The 18,829-nt window shown below is 42.1% G+C and overlaps 1 protein-coding gene across 2 annotated transcripts in view; it reads right to left on the bottom strand.

Moving 5' to 3' along the window:
- Positions 1-6,307: 6,307 nt before the first annotated feature.
- Positions 6,308-18,829, bottom strand: part of LOC111962044 (lissencephaly-1 homolog B) — a 29,011-nt gene continuing 16,489 nt past the window's right edge. For both annotated transcript variants that reach the window (XM_023984810.2, XM_023984809.2), the window contains exons 3-11: positions 17,362-17,446; positions 17,153-17,227; positions 16,520-16,726; positions 14,706-14,874; positions 14,340-14,442; positions 13,190-13,418; positions 12,976-13,077; positions 12,569-12,725; positions 6,308-7,529 (exon numbers count right to left, since the gene is read on the bottom strand). In XM_023984810.2, coding sequence (XP_023840578.1) covers positions 7,456-7,529; positions 12,569-12,725; positions 12,976-13,077; positions 13,190-13,418; positions 14,340-14,442; positions 14,706-14,874; positions 16,520-16,726; positions 17,153-17,227; positions 17,362-17,446 — 1,201 coding nt within the window. In that variant the 3' untranslated portion in view covers positions 6,308-7,455. The remainder of the gene's footprint in view (positions 7,530-12,568; positions 12,726-12,975; positions 13,078-13,189; positions 13,419-14,339; positions 14,443-14,705; positions 14,875-16,519; positions 16,727-17,152; positions 17,228-17,361; positions 17,447-18,829) is intronic.

Here is an 18,829-nt window from a genome sequence, read left to right as displayed (position 1 = left end):
TCAAAAGTAGTTGTTTTTGCATTTTAGTTAAGCCTTTTCTAAGCCTAATTATCCCAATCTGCTACGAAATGTAAATTCTGATAAAAAGGAAGGCCTTTTGGTAGGCCGTCATTGTACATAAGAATTTGTTCTTAACTGACTTGCCTAGTTAAATAAACCAAAAAAATCAGGGGGCGTCCAAACCGGTTTTATATTCACATGTTCAACATACATTTGCCAAAAGCCATTTAAAATGGTAAAAATCAATAACTAATTAATTGATTGTCACAGAAACATAAAAATAGATATGGTTATTCAATAAATGTCTAGCATACTTTTACAACCTTTGTTTTGAATAAAAATTCCAGTTTTGATTTGATGGAAATACATACAATCTTTAAAATGCAATTTAAAGCTGTATAAATCAATAACTAATTCACCATTTGTCACAGAAAAATCAAAACTAGGTATGATTTATTATATACATTTCTAGCATACTTTTACAACTTTTGTTTTGAGTAACAATTCCAGTTTTGACTTTATAGAAATACATAATCAAATGCCATTTTAAACTGTATAAATCAATAACTAATTCATTGTCACAGAAACATCAAACTAGGTAAGATTTATTCTATAAATGTCTAGCATACTTTTACAACTTTTGTTGTGAGTAACAATTCCAGTTTTGATTTGATAGAGGGCATGTAGTCCGTCTAAAGGGCGTGTGGTCAAAGTTCTAATGAGTCTGTTATATCTTATTAAAATCAGCCTGGCATAAAATGCTGCATCTTCAGTCATATTAAATTAGATTACAGGAAAAAACTACAGGATGAAGGGGTCAGGCCTGACTAAGAAAGAAGACAGGTGGATGGATCAAGAGGACCAACACAACCAAGAGGATCAACATGGACATTCCACAGTGAAGATAAGGAAAACTATCCATAACATACACTACCGTTCAACAGTTTGGGGTCACTTAGAAATGTCCTTGTTTTTTGTCCATTAAAATAACATCAAATTGATCAGAAATACAGTGTCGACATTGTTAATGTTGTAAATGACTATTGCAACTCTGCCTAGAAGGCCAGCATCCCGGAGTCGCGTCTTCACTGTTGACATTGAGACTGGTGTTTTTAAGAAGCTTCCCCTTGAGCGGACAGCTTGATGAAAACCAGTTACTATTCAGGTGCCCAAGAAATTAGACCTCTCTGTTTGCATTACATACACTATCAAGCATTTCACCCATATTATTTAGATACTGACTGTTAGCACTTGGTGGCCTATAGCAACACCCCAAAATTAAAAGCTTTAGATGTGCCAAGGGAACCTGGAACCACAACACTTTAATAGCACTTGACATAAGATCTTCTCTAAGCATTACAGGGATATGGCTCTCAATATATACAGCAACACCACATAAACATTCCTGCCTCTTCTATAAATGTTATATCTTTGTATTGCTACTGATGTATTATCAAATTAATTATCTAAGTGAGTCTCAGAAATGGCTAATATAAGAATGTTATCTGATGTTAGCAAGTTATTGATTTCATGAACCTTGTTTCTAAGGCTACATATACTAATATGGGCTATTTTCAGCCCTTTCCTGGGTGGCTTATCAGAGATAGACATAATATTGAAAAGAGCAGACAAAGCAAAATAAAAAAATATACATTCAGCAGTCCATTAATCAATTGGTGTGTGTGTGTGCTACCGGGTTGAGGCTACGAACCCATATAGCCTTGGCTCTCTCATCCCTTCCAGGCTTCTGGGAGGGAGGGTGGACAATGAGCCTGTCATAGCGGATGTAAGCAATGTCCCCAAGCGCTCTGGCAGCTTTCATGGCTGGGATCAGTTCTTTCCTCTTATGGCGCACAGCTTGGAAACCACAGGGGAGAGACTAAAGTATGGAACGCCGTTTGGGTCTTTGCGTGTCAAAAAAGATACACAACAAATAACACTATTTGATGCGTCAAAAAACACAATTATTTTATAGAATGTTGTGTGTGCTGAATTTGCAAGTGCTAGCCAAGCGCCACCACTATGATCAGTAGTACTGTCAAAGTTGTACAACAACAAAAAAGACTGCAAACAAGTACACACACCGGCATCGATGTGTTTACAATTTTGCGATGGTAATAAGGCATTATTTGTTTGACCGAATGGGAAAAAATCTGTGTGGGAAACATCCGAATGGGAAAACATCTGCCAAGGAAACAGCTACTATTGCTGGGATCCAGAAAAATTAAGGCAGTTTATACCATTTTTAAAAGATTACAATACATTCACAGATTTTACAACACACTGTGTGCCCTCAGGACCCTACTCCACCACATATCTACAGTTCTAAATCCATGTTTGTGTGTGTGTGTATGCATGTGTCTGTGCCTATGTTTGTGTTGCTTCAGAGTCCCCGCTGTTCCTGAAGGTGATTATTTTATCCGTTTTTTAAATCTAATTTTACTGCTTGCATCAGTTACTTGATGTGGAACAGAGTTCCATGTAGTCACGGCTCTATGTAGTACTGTGCGCTTCCCATAGTCTGTTCTGGACTTGGGGACTGTGAAGAGACCTCTTGTGACATGTCTTGTGGGGTATGGATGGGTGTCCGAGCTGTGTGCCAGTAGTTCAAACAGACAGCTCTGTGTATTCAACATGCCAGTATTTATGCTGCAGTAGTTTATGTGTCAGGGGGCTAGGGTCAGTTTGTTATATCTGGAGTACTTCTCCTGTCTTTTCTGGTGTCCTGTGTGAATTTTAAGTATGCTCTCTCTAATTCTCTCCTTCTCTCTTTCTTTCTCTCTCTCGGAGGACCTGAGCCCTAGGACCATGCGTCAGGACTACCTGGCATGATGACTCCTTGCTGTCCCCAGTCCACCTGCCATTGCTGCTGCTCCAGTTTCAACTGTTCTGCCTGCGGCTATGGAACCCTGACCTTTCCACCGGACGTGCTACCTGTCCCAGACCTGCTGTTTTCAACTCTCTAGAGACCGTAGGAGCGGTAGAGATACTCTCAATGATCGGCTATGAAAAGCTAACTGACATTTACTCATGAGGTGCTGACTTGCTACACCCTCGATAACTACTGTGATTATTATTATTTGACCATGCTGGTCATTTATGAACATTTGAACATCTTGGCCATGTTCTGTTATAATCTCCACCCGGCACAGCCAGAAGAGGACTGGCCACCCCTCATAGCCTGGTTCCTCTCTAGGTTYCTTCCTAGGTTTTGGCCTTTCTAGGGAGTTTTTCCTAGCCACCGTGCTTCTACACCTGCATTGCTTGCTGTTTGGGGTTTTAGGCTGGGTTTCTGTACAGCACTTTGAGATATCAGCTGATGTACGAAGGGCTATATAAATACATTTGATTTGATGTCAATACCTCTCATAAATACAAGTAGTGATGAAGTCAATCTCTCCTCCACTTTGAGCCAGGGAGAGACTAATATTAGCTCTCTGTGTACATTCAAGGGCCAGCCGTGCTGTCCTGAGCCAATTGCAATTATCCTAAGTCCCTTTTTGCGGCACCTGACTACATGACTGAACAGTAGTCCAGGTGTGACAAAACTAGAGCCTGTAGGTCCTGCCTTGTTGATAGTGCTGTTAAGAAGGTAGAGTAGCGCTTTATTATGGGCAGACTTCTCGCCATCTTAGCTACTAAATGACTGATGATTGGCTGAGGGAAATTGGTGATAAAAAGATTGTTCGTTAGACTTCAGTGCGTCTTTTAACATTATCGATCATAGTCTGCTGCTGAAAAAACGTATGTGTTATGGCTTTACACCAGTTTTTTTACCTTTATTTAACTAGGCAAGTCAGTTAAGAACAAATTCTTATGTACAATGACGGCCTACCCCGGACGACGCTGGGCCAATTGTGCGCCGCCCTATGGGACTCCCGATCACGGCCGGTTGTGGTACAGCCCGGGATCGAACCAGGGTCTGTAGTGACGCCTGCCTTAGACCGCTGCGCCACTCAGGTTGTATCAATATGTTTTGACCATTACAGTTTACAATCCAGGGTTACTCCAAGCAGTTTAGTAAGCTCAACTTGCTCAAATGCCACATTATTTATTACAAGATTTAGTTGAGGTTTAGTGAATGATTTGTCCCAAATACAATGCTCTTAGTTTTTGAAATATTTAGGGTTAATTTATTCCTTGCCACCCACTCAAACCGACTGCAGCTCTTTGTTAAGCGTTGCAGTCATTTCAGTTGCTGTAGTAGCTGACGTGTATAGTGTTGAGTCATCCGCATACATAGACACACTGGCTTTACTCAAAGCCAGTGGCATGTCCTGATTCTACCTGGATTGTGTTGGAGAGGCTTCCATTAAATAACCCACTCTGTGTTCTGTTAGACAGGTAACTCTTTATTCACAATACAGCAGTAAGTCCATAACACATACGTTTTATGTATTGAAGACATCTGCAAAGAGGCTCAAAGCTAAATCAGGCTCAGGGACGGGGACAGGTTTCAGTGACTTGAGGGGGAGAAAGAACCAGCAGAGGCAGCAACAGGCAGTTAGATGGGGGCCTGGTGGGATTGGGCCAGGGTGTCCTCAGTTGTCGTCATAGAGCCTCAGGCCATCCAGAAGGGGGAGACAGAAAGAAGTTGGGAGTTAGTGAGAGCATGACTAAGAGCATAGTACACCACATGCACTGGGGGTGGAGAATAATCAATAGTGTTGCTGTGGGCACTGGATAATCTGACTAAAACACAACTGTTTGACCTCGCTGTGATACTGTAGGTCTACTATTGTTACATTTGAGTCAGTTCAGGTAGCATTCATGGTCCTGCATTTGTGTTAACCATGGCAGCCAGCATTGGAAATAAAGAGATATGCAGAAAGATAAGCCTGTTTGTTGATCCTTTCCCTTTAATGTATTTTTCATTCCAGGCCCATCTTATCAAATAAATAATTTATTTAAATCTCTACACACTCTTAGGGGAAAAAAAGGTGTTATCTAGAACCTAAAATGGTTCTTCTTTCCCCAGAGATGAACTCTTTGAAGAATCATTTTTGGTTCTAGGTAGAACCCTTTCCACAGAGGATTCTACATGGAACCCAAAATAGTTCTACCTGAAATCAAAAAGGGTTCTTCTATGGGGACAGCCGAATAACCTTTTTTTTTGTGTGCGTCTCAAAACGATGTCGTTTTGTTCTGGTCACAAAAGAATCCCGAAAATTGAGGTTAACAGCGCCACACTCAGGCAGAAAACTGAATGTTCTATTCTCATCCAGGCCCATCTTTTCAAAAACACAATTTAATTCTCTACTTGAGCAAAATATGTAGTTTTGTTGTGATCACAAATCCTAACAACTCAGGTTGAGCACCACAGTCAGGCAGAAAATCGGGGTTACATATTTGTTTTGCTTGAGCAAGACTAGCTATAATCGGTCCGCTAATACAGGACTAGTAACGGCCCAGTGCACTGCTTTTGTAAAGAAAAAAATAATTCAGACTATTCAGGGGGTGTTGCAGCACCCCTACTTCCAGTGGCTATGGTGGTAGACAAGCTACCTTCTGGTCATTGAAAAGTCGATTAACGCTGCCTAGTCACACAGTAACAACATTTTTGAATAGCTCCCCGTGTTTATGCTAGATTTACCGTTTCGTGTAGTGGCTGCAGCTCAATTCACTCTTTCCGCAGATATAAAGCTTGCGCCCATTTCATATCATGGGGATTGCGAGAGGTATTTTTCTACACAAGAGGAACCAGACAAGAACATACTCACAAAATAGTCGGTAAAAATCACAATATTTTGAGCTACAAACGAATACATCACCGCCATTGACAGATGACTCACGAACACGAGCGTCGGGTGTTTTGCTGACATCACAAAATCTTTACGGCAGTCTGTTTTGCCATGTAAAAATGTGGTATTCAACGTGTTTCTATGGGCTCGAGCAGTAAAGGCCGAATTCTGTTTAATCAAATTATATATTTTTTATACCTTCAGAGGTCCTAAAATAAAAAATATAATGGCTATATGATACATTATAACCATATTGAAATAATTCCAATGTTAGCTTAGTAGATATTGTGATAAAGGGCTTAGAGACCTACATTAAAACATTTCCACAGCAGTTTGCATGAGGCAAATGGAAGTTTATGGCGCTGTCTGAGAAATAATTATTTCTTTATTGATCTGATAATTTTTCCTTATCTTTTGTTTTAGTTAGTGAAGACATTCTCAGCCTCCGAGTTCTACAGTACTCGATTACAACAGCTAACTCCACCTTCACTTTGGCGTCCCCAGGCTGTGCAAAATGTCCGTACCTCTTTATATAAAAAATAAAAGCACACATGACAAGGCCAATGTTATATTTACAGATATTTTTATGTTGCAAACAATCACATACAGATATATTGGAACACAAGTTTACTGTGCTTATGTGCATCTGTGTGAGTGTGTGTGACAAAGAGAGCAGTAAGCGTACAGAAAGCAGAAAGAAATCCCTTGGTGAGGGAGACCTCAAGAGGTTTAACAAGGCAGAGACAGCAGAGAATGAGTGGGCACAGGGTGCTCTTGGGACACACCACAGCAGAAGTTTGTGTATGTATGTGGTGTGTGTGTGTAACACAAATATAAGAGTCTGCTCATCTATGCATCTTCCTTGAAGTGTGTGTTTGACAGAGCAAGAAAGTCTGTTCATTTGTGTGTATGTTCTTTGCAGCATAGGGATCTTTAAGATCCTTGTGAGTATCTACTAGAAGCCAGTCAGTTACCAGTAAGTGAGAGGGAGTATAAACAGAGGAATAGAAAGCCTTGCCTCCACACACACACACACACCTCTATTCTCTACCTCCATACACACAGACTACACAGTACGCACGCAAATGCACACGCATTTCATCTCTTATTCTACTCCTCCGTCACAATTCTCTCTTCCTTTCACACTCTTCTCTCTCTCTCCTAGGTAGCGCCAGAGTAACAGTGGCAGCAAGAAACAAAATAAAACCCAAACCAAACCCTTAAAGAACAGACGTGATTGGTTTATGTGCACGGTCACAATTACCCAGCATCCACTGGGGAAGGACACAGGAACCATTTACCCTTTGACCCCCACGTCATGGCAAATTTACAGTATACACGTTTTTGGGGGAAATCACCATCCAAGGAATACATCTTTTTTATTTTAGTGTGTCTATGTGTGTGTGTGTAATATTTATTAAGCATACTCTACATCCAGAATAATTTACATAAAAGGACAATATTTATTTGAACAGGGCAGGGCCGGAGAGCCTGGGTAACCATGGTATGGTGTGCGAAAGGTGGGGCTTAGGTGAGTGTCAAAGAGACAGGGTAGGATAGGGGGGGAAGAGGGGGTTATAGGGCTGCTGTTTGGGGGGGATAAAGGAGGAGGTTGCGGTGAGTTTGTGGGAAAAGAGGTGGTTGGGGGGGGGGGTTATAGGGCTGTGGTTGTGGGGTAGAGAGGACGATGAGGATAGGGAGGTTGCAGGCAGACTCAGCGACACTCCCACACTTTGACTGTCTGATCAACGCTGCCTGTCACCACGTAGGGAGCAGTCCGGTGCATATCTAGGGAAAGAAATACAAATACAGACTGGAATAAAAGCTTGCACCTATTAGCTCTCCAGGAAGATGGTTGACCACCCTTGATGTATACAGTGCCTTCAGAAAATATTCATAACCCTAGACTTATTCCACATTTTGTTGTGTTACAACCTGAAATAAATATTAATAAACAGCATGTATAGTGCTGGTCCCATGTTTCCTGAACTGAAATAAAAGATGCCAGAAATATTCACACACACAAAAAGCTTATTTCAAAAATGTTGTAAACAAATTATTGCACATCCTTGTTAGTGAGCATTTCTCCTTTGCCAAGATAATCCATCCACCTGACAGGTGTGGCATATCAAGAAGCTGATTAACTTATGGCTGCAGGGGCAGTATTGAGTAGCTTGGATGAAAGGTGCACAGAGGTGCCCAGAGTAAACGGCCTGCTCCTCAGTCATAGTTGCTAATATATGCATATTATTATTAGTATTGGATAGGAAACACTCTGAAGTTTCTAAAACTGTTTGAATTATGTCTGTGAGTATAACAGAACTCATATGGCAGGCAAAAACCTGAGAAAAAATCCAAACAGGAAGTGGAAATTCTGAGGCTGGTAGATTTTCAACCAAGCTCCCATTGAAATCACAGCGAGATATGGATGAGTTTTCACTTCCTACGGCTTCCACTAGATGTCAACAGTCTGTAGAACTTTGTCTGATGACTCTACTGTGAAGGGGGGCCGAAGGAGACAGGAATGAGTCACCACTGCCATGAGGTAACCATTCTTTGACCATGCGCGTTCACATGAGAGGGAGCTCCGTTCCATCGCTCATCTGAAGTCAATGTTATTCTCCGGTTGGAATGTTATTCAAGATTTATGTTAACAACATTCTAAAGATTGATTCAATATATCGTTTGACATGTTTCTACGGACTGTTACGGAACTTTTGGACATTTCGCCAGGTTTTAGTGAACGCGCTTCCCTGACGTTGGATTTATATACCAAACACGCGACAAAAATAGCTATTTGGACATAAATGATTGACGAAAAAACCAATAATGTATTGTGGAAGTGGGAGTCCTGGGAGTGCATTCCGACGAAGATCAGCGAAGTGAAGATTTATAATGCTTTTTATGAGTTTTGTTGACTGCACAATTTGGGCGGGTAACTGTATGGGTTGCTTTTGTGGCTGAACGCCGTTTTCAGATTATTGAATATTGTGTTTTGCCGTAAAGATTTTTGAAATCTGACACAGCGGTTGCATTAAGAACAAGTGTATCTTTAATTCTATGTAAAACATGTATCTTTCATCAAAGTTTATGATGAGTATTTCTGTTATTTGACGTGGCTCTCTGCAATTTCTCCGGATAATTTGGAGGCATTTCTGAACATGGCGCCAATGTAAACGGAGGTTTTTGGATATAAATATGAACTTAATCGAACAAGACATATATGTATTGTGTAATATGAAGTCCTATGAGTGTCATCTGATGAAGATCATCAAAGGTTAGTGATTCATTTTCTCTATTTGTGCTATTTGTGACTCCTCTTTGGCTGGAAAAATGGAGGCCAACATTGTTTTAGAGAATTTGGTAGTATGTCCAACCGGCCACAGAACTGCAGACCACGTGTAACCACACCAGTCCAGGACCTCCACATCTGGCTTCTTCACCTGGTGGATCATCTGAGACTAGTCACCAGCTGATGAAACTGAGGAGTACTTCGGTCTGTAATAAAGCCCTTTTGTGGGGAAAAACTCAATCTGATTGGCTGGGCCTGGCTCCCAAGTGGGTGGGCCTATCCACTCCCAGGCCTACCCATGGCTGCGCCCTGGCCCAGTCATGTGAAATCCATAAATTAGGGCCTAATGAATGTATTTCAATTGAGTGATTTCTTTATATGAACTGTAACTTGGTAAAATCTTTGAAATTGTTCAATTTTTGTTCAGTATATATATATATATATTTTTTTCCCCCCTCACCCATCTACACACAATACCCCATAATGACAAAGTGAAAACACGATTAGACATTTTTCCACATTCATTGAAAATGAAATAGAAAGTGCAATCGGAAAGTATTCAGACGACTTCACTTTTTCAATATTTTGTTACGTTACAGCCTTATTATAACATTTATTAAATTGTCCCCCCCTCAAGGACACAATAGCCCATAATGACAAAGCAAAAACAGGTTTAGAAATTTTGGTTAAAAAAAACAATTAACTTTACATTTACATAAGTATTCAGACCCTTTAACTCAGTACTTTGTTGAAGCACCGTTGGCAGCAATTACAGCCTCAAGTCTTCTTGGGTATGACGCTACAAGCTTGGCACACCTGTATTTGGGGAGTTTCTCCCATTCTTCTCTGCAAGTCCTCTCAAGCTCTGTCAGGTTGGATGGGGAGCGTCACTGCACAGCTATTTTCAGGTCTCTCCAGAGATGTTAGATCGGGTTTAAGTCCGGGCTCTGGCTGGGCCACTCAAGGACATTGAGAGACTGGTCCCGAGCCACTCCTGCAGTGTATTGGCTGTGTGCTCAGGATCGTTGTCCTGTTGGAAAGGTGAACCGTCGCCCCAGTCTGAGGTCCTGTGCACTCTGGAGCAGGTTTTCATCAAGGATCTCTGTACTTTAGTCAGGATCGAGGGAAAGATGAAGAGTAGTCTCCCAGTCCCTGCCGCTGAAAAACATCCCCACAGCATGATGCTTCCACCACCATGCTTCACCGTAGGGATGGTGCCAGGTTTCCTACAAACAGGACAGTTATAACTCGTGCTTCCCTCAAACCAAGGCACACTGTCTGCTAATTATCTTTAGGCTGTTCAACTTTTCCATTTCAAATTATTTTCTAACAGTTTGAATTGAGGTGTGTTCCACCTCATTAATTCACATGAGAAGTAGCCCATTTCACTGTTGCGGACAAGTTATGTTTGAGGCTTTACTGAGCCGGACAAAACTTCTTTCTTCAATGAGAGCCAAAGCACTTCCCCTGTGTTTCCCCAGATCAAGTATGAAGACATTGCGCATCTCTAGTAAGACCAGGCCGTGCAAACTTTTCCCCCCAGCACATTTTATGGCTGGCGCCGCATGGTCTTCCGTGTTGTTTTCCTTACAAATTGGACTGTGGACATGTGTGCGTTCCTATCAAAAAGTAAGTGCCTTATTTTCTGTATATCGTGTTGTTCTTTCTACTGTAGCATACCATATGTATGGAGCATAATGTATTTACAGTTTTATTCACGTTTTCAAGTACTGATGACAAGTCATGCATTCTGATTCTTGCATGATTGTAAATGGACACGTGTAAAATACTTTTGAAGGTTCTACTGATTATGATGAGCAAATGCTAAGCTATTTGCCAGCTATGTGTGGCGTCATGTTTGTTGACATCATACAATACATTCTGGTTGTCACGTAAGTGTCTGTCAGACCAAAGATGTTATAACAAGGGATTGTTTACGCGACCGACTTATGGTGCTTTCAAGACAACTGGGAATTCGGAAATAAACTAAGTCAAATCATGATGTCAGTGATCTTCAAGTCGGAGCTCTAGAAAGAGGCTCGAGTTCCCGAGGTGGAATTCCGAGTTGGATAACCATTCAAAACGATTTTCCCAGTCTCGTTTATTTCCAAGTTCCCAGTTGTCTTGAACGCACTGAAGTCGGAAATTTCCCAGTTCTTTTGAATGTGGCATGAGATTTTAACTATGCCAGCTCAGACCCCCTTACCAGGGGTTTTACTTTTATTTAGCGTATAAACTTCCTGTTTGCCCCCCATTTATTGATAAATCCCCCATCATAGTAATATTGCCTTCATCATATGATACATGATACCTTCCCCATTTCCACCCCCCATGGAATTGAAAACCCCCCACAATTTAAATGAAGCCTTTTTGCAAGGCATTGAAAAACCTCCCTGGTCTTCGTGGTTGAATCTGTGCTTGAAATTCACTACTCGATTGAGGGACCTTACGGTTAATTGTATGTGTGGGGTACAGAGATGGGGCAGTCATTCAAAAAATCATGTTAACCACTATTATTGAACACGGAATGAGTCCATGCAACTTATTATGCAATTTGTTAAGCACATTTTAGTCCTGAACTTTAGGCTTGCCATAACAAAGGGGTTGAATACTTATTGACTCAAGACATTTCAGCTTTACATTTTTTATTAATTTCTAAAATGTTCTACAAACAAAATTCCACTTTGACATTACGGGTATTGTGTGTAGATCAGTGACAAAGTCTCTATGTAATGAATTTTGAATTCAGGCTTTAACAACAACCTGGAAACGGTAAAGCGGGGTGAATACTTTGAACCAAATACATTTTTACGCATTTTGAAATAAATCTGCTCATTCATCAAGTCTATGTTAGGCTCCAAATATTTTTATTCAGGTGAAGCGAACCCATAAATTTTCTTCAGGAAATATACCTTTTCGAGTTTAGTCATATTTACCTTGGAAGTGTTTACTTTGAGGGCTGACTAGAATCTATTGAGTTGCAATGTCCCATTCATTGGATGCCCAAATCAACTGGAAGTATCTACAAAACAAGTGTTGAAGTCACATAATCCAGAAGGCGACATCTAATCGTTTTTTCCAGAAACTATGATTCGCGATTCACAAATTATTATTCCGATTCACATGAGCAACGGCCCACTCGTCTCTCACACATGCAGGTGACGCGCGCAAACAGAGATGCGGTAAAGTGTAATTCCGATCCTCGTTGATATGTTGATTTTTATTTGATTGATAAAATATATATTTTTAAACTGTGCCTAAATAAATTACATGAAAATGTATTTCGTAATTTATGTTAATTACTTTTCAAAAACGTTTAGGATTTTATCATTTCCCCCAACTTTTCTAAGCCTGGAAAATACCATAAAAAAATTCCATGACTTTCCCAGAATTTTTATGACTGTACGAACCCTGATGGACTGGGTGGAGGTAGCACTGTGGAACTGGCAGTAGTGTTGGAGATTACGCACACACAAACAGGTGGTTTTGACTAGTACTACAATATTTAAGGGAATGCACACACAGACACTCTTACCCAGAGAGGTAACAAAGTGTTCATGGGCACACAGGGTCTTCATGCAGCGCTTGTTCTTGTAGTCCCAGATCCTCAGAGTCTTATCATCAGCACAGCTCACTATGAACCTGCCTCCAGGGTGCACCAACACACCACGCACCCAGTTATCATGACCCACCTAGAGAGAGAACACACAACCAACCTGAGAAACAAACCCACTTTGGACATCCACACACAGTTATCATGACCAATCGTGCTACCTGAGGGGAAGGTAACGAACAAAATCCTATTTCCCCTAACCTTAAAATAGCCTTTTTACAAATGAGGACCAGCAAAATGTCCTCACTTCTCTAACTTTGTTGGTTTACTATTCTTGAGGACTTCTGGTACTCACAAGTATAGTAAAACGTGCACACACACACACTCACCAGAGTCATAAGGCACATGCCAGTGCTGATGTCCCACATCTTGATGGTCTTATCTCTAGAGCCAGAGATAAGGAATGGGCCGGGCTTCCCACTCTTCTTACTCTACAGAGAGTGGGGGGGAGATGCTTATAAGCATGAACAAAAAACAAGTTGTATTGCCGAAACACGTGTCATCATTTCAAAATACCTCACATCGTATAGAGGTTCTCCTCACCTCTGAGCCAGTAGCCTCCAGGATAGTGGGGTGAGCGGTATCGGGGGCCCAGGCAATACACTCCACCACGTGTTCGTGCTCCCGCAGCTCAGCCTTACACTCCTTGGAGGTGGCCACCCACACACGCACCGTCTGGTCGTTGGAACAGCTGGCGATAAGAGAACCATCCTGGTTGGGCCGGACCATCCTCACCCATTCCCTGTGGCCTGTAAATGTCTTCACACAATACCTAGAGAAAGAAACCGACACGCCCAAGTTACACACACAAAAGTATGTGGACATCCCTTCAAATTAGTGGATTTGGCTATTATTTCAGCCACACCCGTTACTGAGAGGTGTGTAAATCGAGGAAAATCGTCTGTCCCCAGTTGCAACACACACTACAGAGTTCCAAACTGCCGCTGAAAGCAACGTCAGTACAAGACCTGTTCGCCGTGAGCTTCATGAAATGGGTTTCCATGGCCGAGCAGCCGCACACAAGCCTAAGATCACCATGCGCAATGCCAAGTGTCGGCTGGAGTGGTGCAAAGCTCGCCGCCAATGGACTCTGGAGTGATGAATCACGCTTCACCATCTGGCAGTCAAATCTGGTTTTGGCAGATGCCAGGAGTACGCTACCTGGCCCAATGTATAGTGCCAACTGTAAAGTTTGGTGGAGGAGGAATAATGGTCTGGGGCTAGATTTCATGGTTTGGGCTAGGCCCCTTAGTTCCAGTGAAGGGAAACCTTAATACTACAGCATACGCAATTCTGTGCTTCCAACTTTGTGGCAACAATTTGAGGAAGGCCCTTTCCTGTTTCAGCATGACAATGCCCCGTGCATAAAGCGAGGTCCATACAGAAATGTTTGTAGAGATCGGCGTGGAAGAACTTGACTGGCCTGTACAAAGCCCTGACAACTCCATTGAAGCAAAGGGGGGACCAACTCCAAATTAATGCCCATGATTTTGGAATGAGATGTTAAACGAGCAGGTGTCCACATACTTTTGGTCGTGTAGCATAGCTAGACACACACACACACCTCTCCAGCAAAACCGGAATACTGGACACCAGAATGTGTCAGTCTGTGTATACGTTCAAACATCCCTTCACTGGACTAATATAACAAGAGATACAGTATTTCAGCAGCTGATAAGTGTGTGTGTCTCACCCAGTGGCCACCTCCCACATCTTGATGGTCTTGTCTCTGGAGGCGGAGACTATGTGGTCTCCATTGGGCATGATGGCTACAGACGACACGTTGTGGTCATGACCTGAAACAGACAGAACAGGAAAGTGACATCAGTAAGGCTAATACAATTTTTTACATTTATTTTTTTATACCACTTTACAATACCTAGTACACCACAGTAATTACATTGTAGTAACCAAAGATAGAAATAGAATGATTCTATGGCAGTAATCACATAAGTACACTGTTGAAGTGTAGGTAGGTGCACATTGGGTAATAGTGCTTGTTTGCTGTTATACCACTTGGAGGAACACACAGCCACCCTCCCCCCCCCCAGACCCTCACCATGCATAGTGCGGATGCACTCAAAGCCCTGGAAGTCCCACAGCTTTATGGTCATGTCTGCAGAGCAGGAGGCCAGCAGCTTGCCCGTCTGGTCAAAGGAGATGTCCTGGACAGAATCTGTATGGCCCTTCAGTGTCCGCTCAAAGTCCCCTGCCTCATAGTCCCACACCTAGAGAGAGACACACAAACGCATAGTCAGTTGAAACATTTTTCAACATGACAGGGCAACAAACTTCTTCTGGGTCAATGCATAAGTGAGTGAGTGCGACAAGAGAAATAAAAGAGAAAGAAGAGAGAGAGCAAGAAGGAAAGAGAGAAAGAAGTTGAGAGCAGGATGAGATTCACATGTATCCCAGGGTGCAGTGCTCCATGCTCTGCCAGCGTTGTCCCGGTTACCAGAGCATCACCCCATCTCGACAGTGACAAAGCAGAAAAGATAAGGAGAGAGAGAGCGAGAATGAGAAGAGCGAGAGAGAGGGGGGGGGAGAAGGGAGCGAGTGAAAAGGAGAGCAATAGAGCAGGAGGAGAGAGGAAGAGTAGAGATAAAGACAGAGTAGAAGAGAGGATATCGAGAAGATGAACGGGAGGTATAGCAGCTATAGCAGCAGCAGAGATATCTAATGTGACAGTCACTGACGTACAGTTGCAGACAAATGTATTGGCACCCTTGCACTTTCCTTAGATGATTCTCTATAAAGAAGTTGAAACTGAAAAAAAAAAAAAAATGGTCTCCAGACCTTGTTATGGATTTTCAATATTGCAGAACAAATACAATTTTTATAAAACGTAAGTTTGCAATTTTAATTTAAAAAACGAACACAAATGGCTTGGACAAGGTTATTGGCACCCCCGAGCTAGTACCTGGTTTCACAGCCTATGGCCAAGATAACTGCAGGCAAACACTTCTTGTAGCCTTCAATGAGCTTTGCTGCACCTTTCTACTGGCAATTTGGCCCACTCTTCAGCAGCACACTGCACTAATTCTTCACTGTTTGAGGGGTGCCCTCCACCAACTGCTATTGTCCGATCTCGCCATAGGTTTTTGGATGTGATTCTGAGCTGGACTCTTGGCTGGCCACTCCAGAACAATCCAGTGTTTCTTCTTAAACCATTCTTGGGTGCTTTTTGATGTGTGTTTGGGGTAGTTGTCCTGCTGGAACACCCACAACCTCCAATGGAGACCCAGTTTTTGGACACTGGGTTGAACATTGGACTCCAAAAGATCTGATCATCTCCTCATTTTATGATGCCCTGTGCCACGTTCAAGGCCTCCAGTATGAGAGGTGGCAAAAGCAAAGCCACAGCATTATCAAACCTCCGTGTTTGATTGTACGGAGGGCGTTCTTTTCATTGAATGATTCATTTAGTCATCAGTAAACACAGTGCTGTACTACCTAAGAGCTAACATGTTGTTTTATTGGGTCACAGAACGTTTCCCCCGGATTTAGGGTGCTTTTTGAGAAGTTCAATAAAATCAGGCTCTCTTGTGTGCCCCTCAACAGTGGTGTCCTCCTATGTTTACCAATGGTTTTGTCCTTGTCTTTATTTTCTAAATTACATTTGTAAACTTAAGTTTACAACATTTTAATTGGTTCTGAAATGTTGAAAATCCAACAAGGTGTGGAGAGCAATTATTATTTCAATTACAACTTATTTTAGAAAGAGGGAATTATTTAAGAAAAGCGCAAGGGTGCCAATCTATTTGGCCGCAACTGTATATGTGCTAGATAAAATAAACTTGTTTGTTACATAGGGCTCCCTAGTACACATTTACTTTAAACCAAGATCTTAGAAAATTATTGACACATACAGACCTTGATGGTGGCGTCCTCAGAAGCAGTGACCATGACGGAGAAGACAGGGTGGAAGATGACCCGTGTGACGGGGGAGCGGTGACCGCTCAGGGCGTATCTCTCTGGGGGACGGGGGATCCACTCCTTAGGGTCCCTCTTCTGGGCCACCGGACCCCCTAGAGTCATCTCCTCCTTGGCCTCGTTCAGCTTCGACTCCAGCTCCATCACCTGGGGGAGAGAGGGTGAAGAGGAGAGAGGGATGGGAGAAAGGTGCAAGAGAAGGTAGGGGAGTGAAGGGAGAGAGAAGATAAAGGTGTGGAAACGATGACAACGAGAGAGTAGAAGACGTGATAGTTCAGTTGGTCGTTTATGGTTCTCCAACACAGAGTTATTTCACTCATACTCCAGATACGTTTTTATTTAACCAGAGGTCACACTGAGAACTACATCTATTGTACAAGTGAGCCCTGGCCAAGAAAGCATCCTATATATAGTATACACATGAGACGACACAAAATAACATTTTAAAAAACTGTTAAAATGGTGCAAAGTGGATAAGAGCATGCTTAAAAAACATCTGCAATTCCAATATGGGATGGAAAATCAAACACACACCAAATACCATAATACCTCAAACGTGACGTCAACACTCACCTTCTTCTGTAATCTGATGACAGAGGTCCATTTCTTTTCCAAAAGACCAGCGTACTTCTTATCCAACTCCTCATTCTGTGGAAGAGAGGGAGGGGAGACAGAAATGGAAAAATGAGAGCGTGATCTCTAGGTTTCAAATAATTGCAAGGAAATCAAAGAATAGGTTAGTGTGGTAGTTTTGGGGCAAGTTAGTGTGTGCGTGCTCTTACCATATCTAACTCAGTCTCTTTCTTGAAGGTGGAATAGGCCTCTTCATAGCCGTTTGAGCGGAGGTAGTCTCCTATCGCTCGGTTTCTGAGAAAGAGAGAGGAGAGAATAAAGAGAGCACAAAACACAACTGTCAATATGCACATTATATTCCAAGGTCTTCATAATCATGCTGGGTATGTGACAAAATCTCACATCCAGTTTTAACCCGAGCATGTTTCATTCAGTCAGTGTTCTGACTGCAGGTAGTTACCATTCCTCCTTGAACACTGTATCAGATAAGTGTGTGTGTCCAGTGAAATGTTTCCTCTAGGAAAACAATGCTGAAGAATTAATCACAGCCAGAGTGTTTCTGGTGGTCATGGAAACATGACGACTGCTGGAGGGATGGAACACTCAGAAGAAGCAGATCAACAGCGCGCGCACACACACACAGGTTCGTTCTCTGATGTGGGCTAAATGTTTTATGAGCAGCAGCTCTAGGTTTAGGCGGTGACATCAGCACTCCTCAAGTGGCTGCTGGATCAGTGTAACCTGTGTGAGTGAGTGTGTGTTCAAGTATGTGTGTGGCTGGGCACACTTTCTTTCAGAGAGAATGTGGTGTGGGTCTATGAGGTCAACCTTTGGCCCAGTGTGCCATCAGAGAGCAGTGTGTTTCTACAGGCTGTTTCCTGTCTGCAGAGCTACAGAACTGTACTACACTACAGAGACACACGACTAAAACCCAGAAGCGCCTGGCACTTGCAACCATACCCCGTTCAAAGGCACTTAAATCTTTAGTATTGCCCATTCACCCTCTGAATGGCACACATACACAATCCATGTCTCAATTGTCTCCAGGCTTAAAAATCTTTCGTTAACACTAGAACCGCCATAGGCCAACGGCCACTGACATTTGATTTTGTAAATGTAAAAAAAGATTTTACATTGCTCATTTGTCAGAATTTTGAAATCCCAAACAGGAAAGCATTTAGAACTTTACCGACCTACTGCCAACTTAACCCGCCAAGACAACGTGTTGTAGGACGTTGGTACACAGCCAGGTGCTAATGAGTCTCTCTCACCCTCTCCTCACTGAATGAATGACAAATGTATGAAGAATGGGTGAAAATTGTGCACATTACTTCACAATTGAATGTAAAATTAGGCCTAACTGATATGAGGTTGACTTAATTCAGAAAGACAATACTGTAATGATTCGCATATTCATCAGCTTTGTCGCTCATGTCTATAGCAAATCATTTGACCGTACGCCTTGTGGGTTGATATAATTTTCTTATACATTTTACAAAGTAAAATGTAACGGGACTGTTTTACTTACTATAATGTTATTACTGATCAAATTGATTGTAAAGGGAAATGAAAACATGATCGGTGTTTCAGTAGGCCTTTAGAATAATGCAAAACTTATCCTTGACTCTATCCGAGCTAAGGGAAGCAAACAATGCCAGCCCACTAAATGGATGACGA

This window comes from Salvelinus sp. IW2-2015, linkage group LG4q.1:29, assembly GCF_002910315.2.
Source record: "Salvelinus sp. IW2-2015 linkage group LG4q.1:29, ASM291031v2, whole genome shotgun sequence".
NCBI lineage: Eukaryota > Metazoa > Chordata > Actinopteri > Salmoniformes > Salmonidae > Salvelinus > Salvelinus sp. IW2-2015.
Note: the sequence above shows the minus strand (reverse complement) of the source record. Positions and strands in the feature narration are given on the sequence as shown.